This window comes from Limanda limanda, chromosome 4 (genome assembly GCF_963576545.1).
Source record: "Limanda limanda chromosome 4, fLimLim1.1, whole genome shotgun sequence".
Classification (NCBI taxonomy): domain Eukaryota; kingdom Metazoa; phylum Chordata; class Actinopteri; order Pleuronectiformes; family Pleuronectidae; genus Limanda; species Limanda limanda.
The window spans coordinates 17057885-17075367 of record NC_083639.1 but is presented as its reverse complement, the minus strand read 5'-3'; the positions used below and the strand labels follow the sequence as shown (position 1 = coordinate 17075367).

Below are 17483 nucleotides of genomic sequence, written 5' to 3'. Positions count from 1 at the left end.
AGAAATGTTTTATCCGTACAAGTAGATGGTGTCTGCAGCCAGGATCTAAAATTACATACATAAGATAATTCAAAACAGACGGGCCTGCAGTGAGCAGAGCTGATGCTTTCTACCAGTGGCAGGCGACACAGTGGATTTCACATCTTGATATGTTCTATTAATGTTGCTGTTGCTGTCCCTTTATCTCCGAGAACACCCACACCACGTCCAGTCTCTCTAGAGTCCCGAGCAGCTCCCTGAAATGTCCTCTACAGCTTTTCTTGTGGATTTCCCATCGATGGTCATCTGTGTCTCACTGACTTTGGCAGACAGTGGACTTGCCTCCTGCCGCAGCCTTCTTACGCCTCTTGTTGAGCAGGGGGTTGCTCGACGTGTCCAGATCCTTGATCTTCACCTGGTCGTAGTCCACACGCATGGTCGCTAGAGCACTGGTCATCTCTTCCTGTAAGACGAGGCAGAGGGAAACGTGGTGTAAGGACGTGGTACGGGTCAGGAAAGAACACATTCAATATTCCTGTGGATACAGATCAGGGGCGGATCAAGGAACTTTGTATCACTTTCTTTAACATTGGGAGTGTTTTTCAACATTTTCACAATTGTTGAATCTTGATGTAATTGTAAGTCGCTTTGGATAAAAGCGTCTGACAAATGACATGTAATGTAATGTAAAGAATTTGGCACATTAAGAGGACTGATATCGATAAGTTAGTGCAAATTGGGGGCAGTTTGCAATTTGATTGAATTGAACACGACTGTTGGGCCCTGACAGAGCTATGTGCTCTACTGAGTGTCATTCTAGTTTAAATGTCACATTGCCCCTTTAGCTTCCTTCATTCACAAGATTTGTCTGCATGTTTAGTGTATACACATTTTGGGAAATGAGCTAATTTGCTTTCATAACAAGAATTAGATGAGCTTCTCTTGTATAGATGGGTGAAAGGAAGCTACAGCCAGAATCTGACAGACTTATCTTATCAGAAAAAACAGAAACAGTCTGGCTTGGTAATCTCCTGTCAGCATTTCTGAAGCTCAATAATCAAGTTATGTATTATTTTACCTGGTAAAAACTTCAGGATGTTACTGCTCCTGGCCAAGAAATGGACTGCACAGGGCATCTGCTACCAAACTGTTTTATTCACTTTGGTTTTTGCACCAATCAAAAAAATACTGAATGAGATTAGATATAATATATTATTTAGTGAGTGTTAGACACATAGTGGTGTGTCAACTTTGCCCAGAGCCAGATGAGCCGTGTCCAGTCTTTATGAGACTGACTAATGGCTTTATCTTTAACACACATAATTACAAGAGGCTCTTACACTCTCGACTCTAGAGAGCAAAAACATAAAGTGTGTTCCTATGAGCGCTGTCTAATAGTCACATTAATTTCCTGGATCATTTGTTGTGCAGAGAAACACAAACAAAGGTGGAGACAGGGCCGGGTCTAGGCAGGGGCAAGAGGGGGCCTGGCCCCCTCAAATAAATGTTGTGCCCCCTCAAACTAAATCCCAATTTATAATAATAATAATATAATAAAGCACAATGCCCCCTCAAGATTTGTGGCTGCCCCCTCATACATGCCTGTCTAGACCCGGCCCTGGGTGGAGAGTGCAATAAAAAAACCTGTCTGACAACAATCTTTGCACGTTTAAACAGGGGAAAGGTCAGGTCTTCACTGTCCATTGAACTGGAGCCAAAACAGGCTTCAGACCACGAAGAATGTATTGAAACAGCAGAGGACAGGTCTGAAAAATGGTGCTTAGCGCTACAGCCAAGAAAATATCAACCCTCCAACTCCTCATTCTTTACTGTGAATGAATGGAGGCCACTTCTTGGTCATGATCTGTGCAGAAACAATGACACGTCTTGGCTTTGAGAAGTGGTTGTTCGGGAGTGCAATCTCAGAAAGTTGGCGTATTGTGTGCATATCATTTTGCAGAAAGCTATTTTCATAGCTTATCATCACTGATTCGCTTGTTCAGCAGTTGTTAAGGAATGTCCCATTTTACTCTTGATTTTTATTCACATTTGATTGTTGAACATTGAAAAGACATGTGATTTCCTAACCCACACGTTTTTTCTCCAGTAGTGGAGAGTTAACCTCAATGTGACTTGATGTGAGCAAACAAATGCCTTTGTGTAAATAGGAAAAAGAACTAGGACTAGCAGCACAGAACAGCCCAGCTCTTCTAAGTGTGTGTGTGTGTGTGTGTGTGTGTGTGTGTGTGTGTGTGTGTGTGTGTGTGTGTGTGTGTGTTTAGATTTCAGTTTAAATCTGGGTTAAGGTTAGTGTTAAGGTAAGGCAAGTAGTAACTTCAGTTAAAGTTAGAATAGTAAGAATAAGGAAATACATGTGAGTCAATGTAATGTTCTCTGAAGGCATGGAGACACGATTGTGTGCGAGTATGTGAGTGTGTGTGTGTGTGTGTGTGTTAAACTGAAATAACTTTTAAAACAGACCAGACTGTGACCATGCTTCCCCCTGGTGGCCATCAGGGAATCATCCCAGTTGAGATACACCCAAATCTTGAAAGATTTGAATTAGTTTCATTCATGAAACGTTTCTGTGTTGACAGACTGTATGCCCCTCACTGATTTGCGATGTGGTAATTTCTAAAATCATTAAAGGGTAATTTGTTAATTTTACACATGAATGGGGAAGACTGGATTCAAACCGCTGAACTTCTGGTTTGAGGACGACCCACCGTATCCCCTGAACCACAGATGTCCTGAAAGCATTGAGCACCAGAGGAGTGGAGATTAAAAGATATGGAAGGACTAATGCCAGATGTTCTCAAGTTGAATTATGGGAATTTTGGAGCTCGTCCCATTTCTTTTGTCTGTTGTGAGGCCATAAATGTTTTGGAAGTGCAGCACTAAATTACTGGAATACAATCAGTAGAAGGTTGTGATGTCAACATGTGACCAGAGGGGGCCAGTGTTACTCTCATTCTGACCTTCACGTCCTCCCACATCTCTCTGTCTTCAGTGAGGACCCGGGTGGTGTGCAAAGGAGTGGAGGGGACCACCATCGACTGCTGTGGAGAGCAAAGTCACACGAGTACAGATGAAGATACGAGCAAATATTTGCACTGGCCGACAAGACGCAGTACAGGAAGTATACAAGGACACACAGATACTCACATTGATCCAGGGGTGGTTCATGAACTGAACGATGGTCATTCTCTCAGTAGGGTCTGTTTTCAAGAGCTGGTGAATCAGATCTTTAGCTGGAAGAGAAAAGTCAATGTAAAGCTCATTACATTATTAGTAGAGAGGATCTGACACATGCAAATCCTGTGTCTTGTTAAACGGTTCCTGGTCTCAGGGACAGAGTGGCCTACTTACACAGCCAAGAGGATTATGGAAAAGGGCAAGAGGGGAAAATAGAAATGTGACTGTGTGTACATGCACTGTTGTTGTCTTTAGGTCGGAGGAGAAACCCAGGAGGCTTCTTTCGCTTTAAGACATTTCTAGTCAGGGCTTGCTCATTTGTTAAAGACGTTTAAAATTCCAAACTCCAGGAGTTAATGAGTCCCTGTTTACCTAGAGGAGTATTTAACAGTGTTTACACAGACTGCATGCAGGTTCACACACAGACGGAATGAAGGAGTTGCAGCACTAAGATACAAACTGACTAAACTTCTTAAAAGCAAACGGCTGTGTTCCCCCCACATGACGTGATATTGTCCACCGGCTGCAGCTGATCACATACTGAGGTTTTCTTTAAGAGAACGTCTCTGACTATGAGGTCAGAGTCGCTGCAGCGCTATATGGTTTGATAGTTTCCTGTGGTTGACTGTGGCACTGCGAGTATCACACTGATGTCACTGATGCAGATCCTGTGCATGCGACAACACTGTTCCCATGTCAGTCAGCCATCTTCAACATTTTCAATCTCGTCAGATTATTTTAAATAAAGAATACTGCGTGAAAGATGAAATATCAACATTCCTCTTTTCCAGCTGGAAAACCACCAAAGTGTGGATGAGCTGGACTGATTTGACCGACAGCTCCGAGAGGAACTACAAGCATTTGTTTTACTTTCAGGTATTAGCCTGGGAAAGGCCGATGTGTTTTAGGTTTCTCACCTTCCTGTGACACCTCAGCCCACTCTGGCTTGGGGAACTCGTACTGGCCCATTCTGATCCTCCTCTTCATCCCCGGTGAGATTGCCTGACCCGTGTTGGAGTAAAACGGAGGAAAGCCGCACAGCCTGCAGAGAGACAAAATGGTTTGAATGAATCCGTATTCCGAGTACATTATACATATGTGCTCAACCCAACTACACACAGTACTCACAGGATGTACATGATGACGCCCAGAGACCACATGTCACATGACTTGTCATATTTCTCCGGACCTAAAACCTCAGGAGCTTATAAATGGAAACACACACGCACACACACACGCACACACACACACACACACACACACACACACACACACACACACACACACACACACACACACACACACACACACACACACACACACACACACACACACACACACACACACACACACACACACACACACACACATTAAAGTTTCAACAGTATGGCAAAAATGACTCCTACGTATATAACTGACCCATAGCATAAGACACTTAATTCCAGATCTCCCTACAAACACCTGATCTATATAATCACCAGTCAATTACTTAAAGCAACGTACCAACGTAGTAGGGTGTATAACAGGGGGTCTGGAGTGGATTGTGCAGCGTGGTCTCCTTAGCGAAGCCAAAGTCTGTCAGTTTGAGGACTGTGTTTTTCTCTTTAGTTGTGTACAGCAGGTTCTCTGGCTGGAGAAAAGAAGAAAAGACATGTTAATGTTTCCTGATCATATTAATTGGGAGTGAGATACGTGATCTCTAGCTATGTGCACCTTTATGTCTCTGTGTGCGATGTTTAAGTCGTGCAGAAACTGGATGGCCGTGCTCATGTCCCGCATGATCTCAGATGCCTCTGGGAAGAAAAGAGGAAGAAACACAATCTCTCAAACCGGAAGCAATTCCAATGTCGCACATCAGGAGAAACAAGCTTTTAATTTTGCCCCCTTGTTTAACTTTCCTGTATGAATGTTAGAAAATGGTGGATTCATTGTGCATTCTTCCTTTCTGACATGTTGCGATGTGAGCGAATCCATCCCTCTAGTATCTGTCCTCACCTTTCTCCGTGAAGGCCTGGTCTCCTCTGGCCTGGATTCGGCTGAACAGCTCTCCTCCCTCCATACTGCAGACAAAATAATGAGCTTAGAAAATCAGAGCCACAACAAAGCATCACAGTGACAGTATGACAGGGAAACTTCACAGCTGTGGAATAGACTGAAAAAAGATATTAGATGATAAAACCATCGACATTAAGCTTAATGTAAAGTCAATACCAAGGCTATCTCTCTCCCATTCATTCAAAATTCAACTCTTCCCTCCTCTTCTTATCAGCTGACTTGTGGGTGTTTACAGTAATCCAATCAGATTTTGCCAAGATCTCACTCACTCATGATTGGCCTAATGTCATTGAGCCAAAATTTGAATCTCCTCTTCTCTCGCTGTAAGCTTTCATTTCCGTGATTCGCGGTGACCTCAATCACCTCCAGTCTGTGAAATGTCTGAGAACATTATCTACATCCCATCAACCACCACCAGTGTCTAGTCCCTGGATGGGTTTCCAATACACCACCATGCCCTTTTTAACCTTGATGGCATCTGAGGGGTCGAAATGTGAAATTGGATAATATATTTTACAAACTACATTTTCCTCTTGTTTTCTCTAAAATTTTTCCATTGAAGTCTTACCTGATTGAAAAGACACACTGTTACTCACATAGAATAGCAACTAACAACATTGACAAACCAAAATAAATACTTGATAAAAAGAAGTTCTGTTAAAGCTTCAAATTTCAAAGTGCTTTACAGAAACCTTTCAGTTGTTGTCAAATGGAAATCAAAAGTGAAACTGAAATTCTAAAAATACAAAGTGTGAGTCATCCTTACACAGTGGAAAAGAGGAAGATGAGAGTACAGAAATCATCTCATCCAAAATAACACAGTAGTTTAAACAAACTCTATCCGTATGTTTGCAACACAATAAATTAACTCAATAACAATATACATATACCATATATAATGTGTCATTTATTCTAAATTCCTCTCGTAAATTTAGCTATTTTGATCAAATCCTACCTGACACCACCAATGATGTCTGTTTCAGAATCACATGTTTGATTTTCCCTCTCCCTCATTTTAACAAGAACCCATCAAACAGTTGTCTGAAAGTCCCATCCAGCCTCCACAATCACCAGTCACTGTGGCATGGCATGGATGTGGTTTAATGTGAATAAAGTAAGAACGGACTTTTTGTGGTCTGTGAGTAAACAGATGAACCGAGATTGGAGGCAGACACACACATGCACACCCACGCACACACTCATACACACAAAGTCACCACACACAATCAAAACAAACGGTTTCTGTGTTATAAATGTGACGATGAGAATTATTTAGTCACTGTTTAAAATTCTCATGAAGAGGACACAGTGACGTTACTGTGGTGTCAAGTTTCGCTGAATTTTTGTGTTTTTCCCCTTTAACAAGTTGTGATGAGGAGCAATAAAAGGTCCAGAGTTCAACTACGTGTGTGCACGCATCAACCCCAGTGCATCCCTGGACTTAACCTGATTCTGACCTGAACCCTGAAATCACACTTAACACTTGGTCAGCCCTGTGAGGTTGAGGGGACAGGAAGGAGCAAAATCTCATCACATCATCACAAATGTGTGTCCACACAACCAAAGAAAGGCATCTATACACACACACACACAAACACAAATCCAAGTCATACAGGGTATTATGGAGAACACTTTATCAGCCCAGATGGAATCATGCGTCTCTATCACACCATCAGTGCCGACGTCTTCACTTTGTCAGTTATGACCTTTAGCATGAAGGAAAGTTCTGTCCTCTGTGGCAGAGTTTATATTTTGTCAGTTTACACACACAAGAATCAATTTTTGTGAAAACCTGCAGAACATGTTTATGTATATTGGAATTATTCATTGAGATATATTTTATTGAGAGGTAATTTTACTAAATCATCTCTGGGTTATTATGCTTAGATGACCTTTAATCTGACCCGTCACTGGGCTTGTGACAAAAAATCCTTTCAAATCCACTTTTCAAGTTTTATGTTTAAATGATTTCATTAGACACAGGGGGAATCAATTTCATCTGAAAACCAACACAAAATATCAACTCGAGAAATATACAGAGGAACATGGTTACTAAGGAGAATGTTAAGATCGGCCCTGATGTTTGATCTGGTGTAATGTGAATCTTACCACTCCATGACGATGAGCAGACATTTTTTCCCATGATGCATGTTTTCGTACAGGTTGAGGATGCGGACAATGTACGGCCCTCCGGACACTCGCCAGTGAAGCTCCACCTCTCGTCTGGCTTTGGGGCTGTCGTACAGAATCTGGACCAAGAGACGCAGAAAGAGCGATGAATACAAAACCAATTTGTGATTTATATACAAATATACTTCAAGTGTATGGCAGGATGCTCAATTATACATCACTCAAATATTATTGTTCGTTTTACTTTTGGTAGAAAAAACAATTGAATAATCAATTGTCATTCAGAGCATGAATCACAGAATCCATAATGGAACATTTAGCATGAGTTGAATGTTCTTATATGACATTTTGACAAATTCAGTTTTATTAATTGTAAATGTCAATTAAAGCTGTAATGATTATTCAATGAATACACTTGAAAATACTGTCAGCTATTTTGATATAATCCCTTATAAAATATAGTGAAATTTTGGACTGCTGGTGGGACAGATAAGACAATTGTATACTGTTCATATTTCGTGCCTTCACAGTACGGCCCCGGTCAATTTTAACCCAAGCCAAGAATTCCCTCAGTCTCTATACTGAATTCTGAACTACAGATCTTTTTATAATGTATAAATAGCCTATCTGACATTAATAAATGGATGATTGTTCCTTAATTAATGTTTCAAAGAGCAGGGAGAGTGTATGTTTTAGGTTTTACACCAATCGTTTTTGGAGAAAAATATCTACAATCACATTATGTCCTGGGTTAGGGTTAGCAGCCATAATTATTTGAATATATTGTATTGAAAGTGAGAATGGCAAGAACAATCTGGAACTGTGATTTATTATATAACCATTTATAACCATTATAACTGTTAGAACTGAGTCACTCAAATGACATTTTCCACTGACATCCTGCCTGCAACTTGATGTGGAAGTCAGGACCGATTGAGTGTGTTGTTTTTCAATATAAATGTCTTCATCAAAGGGGCTGTAATCAGAGTTTCCCTCCTTGTTGTCTTCCTGCTCTGACGCATTCTCCTCCAAATCACTATCTGCTTCCACATCTTCGAAGATCCGATCATGGGCCTCTTGCACAGTTTGTCTTGCTGCCATAACCTCACTGAAACGGCAGCTCACTTACCTTTATCATCTTGTGCCCCCCATCCAGCCCCTCCTATGATCTCTGTTTTGATCTTAGTGAACTCAGCATGGACTCTAATTCGATTTATTTTTTAACTATTTTGTGACATAGCTTGTGCTTGCAGCTGCAGATCTCTTGTCTGACCTCTGACCTCTGTATGACTTCTGTTCCCAAACCATATATGATCACCCCTATGTTGTTTTGCTCTTTTGCACTTTCGAGATCCCCCCCAAAACCGCTCAAAGACCAGCAGGTGCCTGTCTCTGAGGAAATGTGACAAATGTGAAGGGAACACAGACAGTTCTTGTGACAGTGTCAAGGTTCCCCTGTCCCCAATGTTCCGTAAAAATACACAGAGACATGGCATGTAGTGTTTCACAGTTTCAAGATTCCCTAAAACCACCATTGATCTTGATTTGACCCACATTGGTGGATCTAAAATCCATTTCAATAGATATTGGTCAAATTTGACCCGGAACAACCTCAGTGTACAAACAACTGTAGCACCTGTACAAAAGTATAACATTTTATAATATTTAACTTGTGTGTATTTTGGGTCACTTTAATATCTTTCAAATTGCAATTAATATAATGACATTTAGGGTATTTTTACTACTGTCAAAACGGGTCAAATTTGGGTTCATGATGCACACAAATCAAAATTTTTCAAATTAAATAGTAGAAAGATCTACTACATTAATTAAGAAAATAATCTGTAGATTCATCATAAATGAAAAATGATTATTCGTTGTCTTAATGTCAATATTAGAAAGCAAGATATTTACTAATACTATTAATAATTTCAGCGATATCACGAAGATTAAGCCTAAAGAGTTTTCCCCAAAACTAAACATTTTAGTGATAACATCAGGAGTAGTTGAGCTTTTTGTTGTTAAAATTAGAGGTTGATCCATAAACCGAAGAGGCAAAGTTAAAAATAGATTTGGCTCGCAATTTGTACATATGAAGAACTTGTATAAGCGCCAATAACATTCTGAGCGCCATCTGAACAATAATTAAAATAGGAAAAATATGAAGTTCAAAATCAAATACAGAAAAGTTCAGCCCTCACTCACGAGGGCAGTCAATGGGATGACCTTCAGGAAAAGCCCTGTACACCTGTGTGAACCAGTCTTTCTTGTGGAAGCTGCAAGTTGTGTCCAATTAAACTACTTCACATATCAAAAAAAAATGCAGTGATAAAAACAATAAAACCACGCTAGAACTAAACCTTTCTGTTTGTGAAAAGTGCTGACCACTGAGCCCCACACAGGAGAACTGTATTTCAGATACTCACTCTTGTCTAATACCACAGAAATATGGACTATAACTGTGTTGCACTGCACAGTAAGTGGTGTTAAAGCATCAATACATTAAATTGAGCACAAGCAGCAGCTTGGCCACAAAACAGGATGTGCGTTTGACATAAGGCAGATGATACACACAATTTGGCACAGGTCAACTTTGTAGACATTACACACGTCGTTTCCTGGAGACACACTCTAACCCTAACCACTGACCCAAAATCAATCTTGCATTCAACTGGTTTATGTCCCTAGTTGGACAAGCCGTCCCCAAAAGACAGCCAGTGATGACACACACACACACAGCAGGTGGCAGACCTTGACATAGCACATGTTTTCAGTCAGTGTGTATTTCTGGACGTGACAGTGATGAAGTGATCTCCTGCTGTTCACAAGGCCGGTCTGCTCAGAGAGCCATCCTGGACCACATAACACACAGAGAGGCTGACTCATTAATGTATAACAGAAACACACACACACACACACACACACACACACACACACACACACACACACACACACCCACACACACACAAACACACAAACACACACACACACACACACACACACACTCCGTTGACTTACATTGATTTCCTCATTCTTATTATTCTAACCTTAGCTGAAGTTACTACTTGGCTTACCTTAACACATACCTAAACCTTAACCCATATTTAAACCGAAATCTAATCACACACACACACACACACACACACACACACACACACACACACACACACACACACACACACACACACACACACACACACACAAAGATTCAGTTGTTCGTGTGGAAATCAAATTACATTTGTGTTTCCAGGAAACTCCAAGTGTCAGAAATAACTCCTCCAAACTGTGATGATAAGTTTCACTCACTAATGATAAAGAGGAAGTGAGGAATTCAGAGAACGGAGGGTGTTGAAAGTAGAAGTTGAGGGTTTCCGGTGACTGACTGACTTCTGATCTGCTACTACGTGTGTTCTATTTATTCAGCGTCTTCTGCAGAACTCAGTGGGCAGGTTTGCTTCTGATCCACCGTTTATAGCTTTATGACTTTAATCAGAGCAGACAGCATGAGAGCCGGCTCCCTTCATTTCCTGGAGTGAAATTGAATTGGCCGTAATAAAAGAAGTCCGTGTGGATTGAACACACATATAAAACACAAAGGGGGAAGATGGAGAGAGGATTGTGTGAATGATGCATTTAGTTAATCTGATGGACTTTGGATTCTTATGTGAGGCCACATCATGGAGACTGAATGCACGCTAATGGATTACCTGATCTAAACCAATCAACCTCACCCCAACACTGCTCCAAACCAATCAGATCTCTGTCGATAGAGGCTGAATCACACACACACACACACACACACACACACTCATCTGATAATGTGCTCAGTTTAACAGCACATGACCTCTCAGCAGAATCACTCTCTGCTCATACATCAAAGTGCTCTAGTTAATCAATAATAGAAATTATAGCAACTTAATAAAAACACTAACATATCTCGGCTCCTTTTGAGAATCTGATTTACAAGCAGATAAAGAATCTACAGCCATACTAGCAGCTCTGACAAAGCTTGCAGCTAAATGCTAATGCCAGGAGGCGAACAGTGAACATATGTGAACTATGTCAGTTTAGCTCGTCAGGATGCTAGCTTTGTTATTGCTATTAAGCTGAAGGGAATGTCATTAGTTCTGCAGATGTGTGATTATAAACTAAATTAGAAATTCTAATTTTAACCTAATGAACAGGTAAAAGATTGCCATGGTAACAGTTCATTACTGGACATTAATTTAACACCATTAGCTGTCAAGATATTTCATGTCAAAATCCAGGTTGTTAATTATCTCAGTAGGATTCATCCCCGGGCTCCATAAGTGTCTGTATATTTTTATTGTAATACCTCCGATAGATGTTAAGTTATTTCAGTGTAGGACCAATCAACAGTGCTCTCCCATGCTGAGCCATGCTGCGAGCATACATTTAAATGATACGCATGTTTACTTATATACTCACTTATATAGCAAACTTTTTCTTAAAAAACGTATATTTGTCTGCAAGCTGTCTTCCAATTAAAATAATAACAAATTTGGTGAAGCCTGGGGTCAAGGGAGTTGTCTTCACCGTGCAAATCTATGTGACACCACTCAGGCCCAAATCCTGTTCACAGATGAGATGGTGTGTTTAATTCAAGTTCCGCAGCAAACGTCATTGAATAATTGTGATTCAATACAAGGGACCAAAAAAACAGTGGAAGGAAAAAACAGCCGACTAGTTAACTGGCAGTGTGTTTTACCTTCGTCATACCTTGTTTGCCCCAGAAGAAGAGAAGGGAAAAGCCACAGGTAAATCGGATATCACTCAATTAAAAGGCGAGAAGATGGAAACATCCCATTACCTCAAATCAAATTGGGGATTTCTCTGGGTTTGAACATTGTTGGATATACTTTGAATAATGTAAGTCCACAAGTCAACACAATATATAGTTCATTTCTAGATATATATGGCAGGAAGTGTTAAATATATTATTTATCTTTACACAACCAAAATATCAGAAACCCCCTATCACACCTGATGCATCACAATCTTTAAAGTCAAGTGAGAAAACACCCAAAACAGATTTTCCATGACCTCAACACATTGTAGTTAACACAAAACCTCGAGAGTGAAATTGTTACTGAACGTCCCCTCATAAGAACATAAAAGTTTCTCCAGGGCTGTTTAAGCTGAACAGAGAGCAGGAGTGATTTGTACCAACACAACTTTCAGCTCTTTTGAATACAAGAGTGATCCTCAGCCACAAAGGTTACTCATCCACACAACCTCAGGGTTGTAACAGTTAGAAATTAAGATTGGACACAATGGTCCAAGACCACCTCCTCAAAGCTTCAGGCTTGTTTCCTCAGCGCTACACTCCAAGCAGATAATGGGCTTGGATTGCACAACAGCTGAGGCCTAAGAGTCATTGAAGACCTGTAAGCCCCAAACCTCTGAGACTGATTAACTTGTTTAAAAGCACCGGCTGCCTGAAGCGAGCCTAAACATCTCTTCCATGCAGGGTCAGACCAAACCACTCGGAATTATAAGGACATTGTGGTCCCTGTGAGGAAACTCAGATGTGTCACTCTCATGCCAGTGGGCAGAGACCACAAAGGTGAACATACACAAACACAGTGAACGGAAAATTTTGGCTTTGAGTGGCCTTCTCAGAGATCTTTAGCTTATACACATAACTTGAAGACACTTGAGAAGCCAAATTCATGCACGTATTGGTATTACAAAGTTATGGTGGATCTCGAGACAACTATCCAGCACCACCAGGTTCCCAGGGCCCACCTCTCCTCCCTGGACTAATCAGTGAAATCCCAGTTAAAAGAAACCTAACGGCTGCAACTGAATCACATTAAAGGGATGGCTCGCCTCCCGCTCGGCTGCAAAGTGGATTAAACCTATATCCATTTATAACGTTCAGCGCTCAGAGCAAAACACTTAATTAAAATGGCAGTGGTTAAATCCCCGCACACCCCCACCCCTCCAAATCAAACACTCTCGGTTATTTCTCCCTGCTTTCTATTTGCCTTGAGATAAAAATAAAGCAACAATACTTTGTCTTGAAAAAGTCACCTGGTCCAGTGAAATCCGATTTACACACAGACCAACAAAGATGCCAGTAAAAGGTACTTAAGCCACTGACTTGTGATGTCATGAGTGTTTCCTTTGTCGTCTCTACAACATGTTCAGGTTCAGACGCAGAGTGCAGTTGGTTTGTGGAGTTTTTTCACTAAGATGGGATCACCGTGACCCACCCACCGTTTGTCAGGCACCAGGTGCTGCTGTTATGAATGCAGTCAGAAGTCACATGGTTTCACAGAGAAGCATTTTATCAAAATAAATGCTGACCAAAAAACGTTTCTTACACAAGTCATTTTATCGTGTGGTAGCACGTAGGGACGGGAATCGGCAGTGACCTCCCGATACGATACTATCACGATACTTAGGTGGCGATACGATATGTAATGCGATTCGATATAATGATTTCTTGCAATTTCTTTTGGTTATTTTTTGCGGCTACTTTTAAACAATAAATAAAAGGTAAATTAAATAGAATTAATAAAAGTTTACTTCAAATATAAACTTTGAAATAAACAAAAAGTAGGCTATGCTTCACTGTTGTTTGCATGTAGGCTATGCAAAGCTAGTGCTTGGGTATGTTTAGATTCTTGTATAAATATATGTTTCATCAAATTCGTCATTCACAAGAATCGCGATTTGTAACTGAATCGATTTCCCCCCCCATCCCTAGTAGCATGTAGCTAAAGCTCATGTTTTCTCTGGCATAATAGAACAACCTACAGATTTTTCAGCAACATTATTGTGTTCTCTGAGCTGTCATGTGATGAAGTACGTGATTGTTTCCCTCTCTGACGTGATGCCCCCTCTCCCTCTCCTCTACCTCTTTGCCTCTTCATCCTTTCTCTGTGACTTCCTTTGGTCTCATGCACTTTAGCTCTCTCTCTCTTCTTGCGTCATGTCTTCCTATTCGAGGGATGGTCTCCCAGCTCCTGATGGATTACTGTAAGCCAGTAAATCTCTCTCAGTCTGTCGCCCAGTTGTGACAGGTGATAGCCATGATGACCTGCACGTGCACGCTCGCCTGCGTGTGTGTGTGTGTGTGTGTGTGAAGGTGAGTTTCGACTATTTCCAGCATAAGGTGTCACCCTCCAAATCTGTGAGACAGTGTAGCATGTCAGCGGACGGGCAGCCACGCAACCCGTCACATTCTTGTGAACTTCCGAGAAGCACAGCTGGCATTCAGCTCGCTCACATGAACAACACGGTGAGAAGCGGGCACACACACACACACACACACACACACACACACACACACACACACACACACACACACACACAGTCAGATACACGTGCCCGAGTACCAGTCAGAAATACACACACATATACAGGCTCTAGTGTTGAGTCTGTGACACAAATCTGCCCTCTCAACAAAGGTCAAAGTTCTCCAAGATGGCAACAGTTTCCAACCCTTAAAGAGATAGTTCACTGAAAAACGAAAATTCACTTATTATCTACTCCCCACTACAGGGATGGAGGGGTGGGGAAAGTTTTAGAGTAGGTAGATATCTGAGGATATTTAGGCTAAAATCATGATGTAAATGACCTTATTTCGAGTAGAATATGAACGTCTGGGCTCGTGGACACTTGGATGACACCACACAAGCAGTGTGGACACGTGTCGTGTTTTACTACTGTTTTATTACGTCTGAAGTGTATGTCGCCATTGACTTAAATTCTATCGGATTCGGCTGCTGCAAAGTTTACCCCTGAGACTCCCGAAGTGTTATGTGGACTTAAACACTTCACCCACACCTCCATCTGCATAGTGGTGAAGGAGGGAATTTACATTTTTGGGTGAACAAGCCCTTTAATAACAAAACCCAATAGCCTTTTTGTACTGATCTTAATATTTATAACCCCTAGTATGTAACTTTAAACTGTTACAATTCAAAGGAACAATGGTGATCTCAATTTAAATAGATGTTGATATAGAGATATGCCCAAAACATGATCCTACTGGACTGTGAGTGTCTTTTGTATCAGTAAGTCTGATCATTGGGGAAGTGATCCCCATCTGTGACTGCACCATGAGAGAATAAGTCACTTTCAGTCGGTCAGTGTACTACCGTGTTATTAACAGGCTGTGTGTGAAGTGTCAGGTGACTCCACTACCTTCAGGGCGCACTTCTGTCCTGTCTTCTTGTTGAAGCACTCCAGCACTTTGCCATTGATCCCCAAACCCAGGACCTGAGTGGAGATCTTATAATCGTCCGTCACTGCGTAACGCTTTATCTCCAGCTTGGGCTGCCCGGGCATGGGGAAGTGAGGGGCCTCGGTGCCCGGCTCCGTCCTGCCAGCGGCGGACACCTCCTGCTGCGGGGGATCGGGCTCGTTCCCCGGGGAGTCCGGCTCCGCCTCAGCCATCGGCGCTTGGATCGGTTTCTCCGGTCGTTCCTTTCCGTTTCCATTCTGCAGCATGGCTGGTCTCACCGGCGTGTGGTCACCGGCAGAGTCCGGGAAGTGAACGCGGTACAAGTGATTCACCGAAGTGAGGCGATGACTCCAGACAGCTGCGCTCCGGTCACTGCGTAAAGTGGATGAATCCTGTGGTGCGCCGGAGCCCCTGGAACTTCTCCACCCAGTAAATCCCACACTGGTTCTAAAGTCAGGCTTGTTTCAAACTATCTGTACAACACACACTTCATTCGCAGGAAAACTACACACGGATTAATGTTTCCCTATCGCTTTGTCCACGTTACAGTCCAGAGAAACCCAGATAATCCCGCACATCAGAATGAGAGAAAGTACAGTCCAGTCAGAGAGGTGTCTGCTCGCTGTGGGGATGACAGTCTGAGTCCTTCTGATTCACATGGCCACTCACTGTCACTTTTCCCACAAGCACCACCCTCCTTCAGTCAAGTCATTTCTCTCGAATGGACCCGTGGGGCCGCCTTAAAGGAGCAGTCCGTGCATGTGCAGTAGTTCAGTGTTCAGAGGAGAGGAGGGGTCTCAGCTGGAGAGAGATCTTGTTTTAGTCCTAAATATTTACTTAACTTTACCATAAAAAAACACTAAAACAGATTTCCAGCAAAGCAATAGAATATAAACTCGAATTTCACTCAGTAGAGAGCAAACCTCTGCGGAGGGTCAACAGCACCCTCATGAAGCCACATTTAGAGTCACTATATCGGGATGTATATTTGGATCTACACAAAATGGCACACACTCATAAATATCAGTCTCATTTACATTTCACGATTGTTCTTTTATTTCAAAATTGTTTTCAAGAAATCAAGGAAAAAAATTCCTTATAGCACGATGCAAGATAAAATGATACAAAAACTTCCTCGAAAAATGTCAGGAATTCTTCCTCGAGTCATGCCCCACCCCTCCACAGAATTTCACAAAAATCAGTTGAGTACTGTTTGCGTAATCCTGCTAAAAAAAATAAACAGACTCAGATGAAATCATTGCCTCGTTGGCAGAGGTAATGAAAATAGTTTTGCATGGTCAAATACTGTTTATTACACAAACAAAAGAGTTGTTAACATAAAGAGAGCATCTGCGTTTGTGTTTGTGTGTGTGTGTGTTTGTGTTCAGTAGTCCAGTGCACATATGAGGGCGACTCCCCGTTTGATCCAGTGTCCCTGAGTCTGATCTGTAGGCAGCTCCACTGAGATCACGTAGTTGGTGGAATGGCCGGTGGTGGAGAGTGTCCCTACGAAAGCACACAGAGCAGTTCAGTGACATAAAGAAGGGTGGAAAGCAGTTTGTACTTTTCCTTGCCTGTGCCGTCTTAAGTGTTTCTCACGTGCCAGCACAAGGTGTTGGCTGTGTGCTGCGAGTGGAAAATACAGTGCTGCATTTTCAGACGCTTCGTGAAACGGGATACTAACCGGAGTCTATTTTTGGGTGAGTAATAAAACCACCAAAAGGAGATGCACACAAACACTCCAGCGAGTGGACACAAACACAGAACCACACCGACAGAGTTCCTAACCTGAGCAGCAGATCCACAGACATGGGTGGAAACTAACGTTTGCTTTTTTTTAAACTAAGCTTGTTGTAATATAGATGAATGCAGGCTTGCTGCGATGCATAGACTTCTTCTAGAGTTT

At 41.8% G+C, this 17483-nt stretch overlaps 2 protein-coding genes across 2 annotated transcripts in view; both read right to left on the bottom strand.

The window, feature by feature from the left end:
• Positions 1-292: 292 nt before the first annotated feature.
• On the bottom strand, positions 293-15843 carry mapkapk3 (MAPK activated protein kinase 3). The gene is made up of 10 exons (XM_061069640.1): positions 15538-15843; positions 7339-7478; positions 5170-5234; positions 4888-4967; positions 4678-4804; positions 4303-4378; positions 4092-4216; positions 3145-3230; positions 2958-3038; positions 293-442 (listed from the first exon to the last, which is right to left on the bottom strand). The coding sequence occupies exons 1-10, from the start codon at positions 15841-15843 to the stop codon at positions 293-295; spliced, it is 1236 nt and encodes a 411-aa protein (XP_060925623.1).
• Positions 15844-16961: 1118 nt separating this feature from the next.
• Positions 16962-17483, bottom strand: part of dnah1 (dynein, axonemal, heavy chain 1) — a 35882-nt gene continuing 35360 nt past the window's right edge. Inside the window, 1 exon segment of the mRNA XM_061069273.1 lies at positions 16962-17083. Within this exon segment, the coding sequence (XP_060925256.1) occupies positions 16962-17083 (122 nt within the window).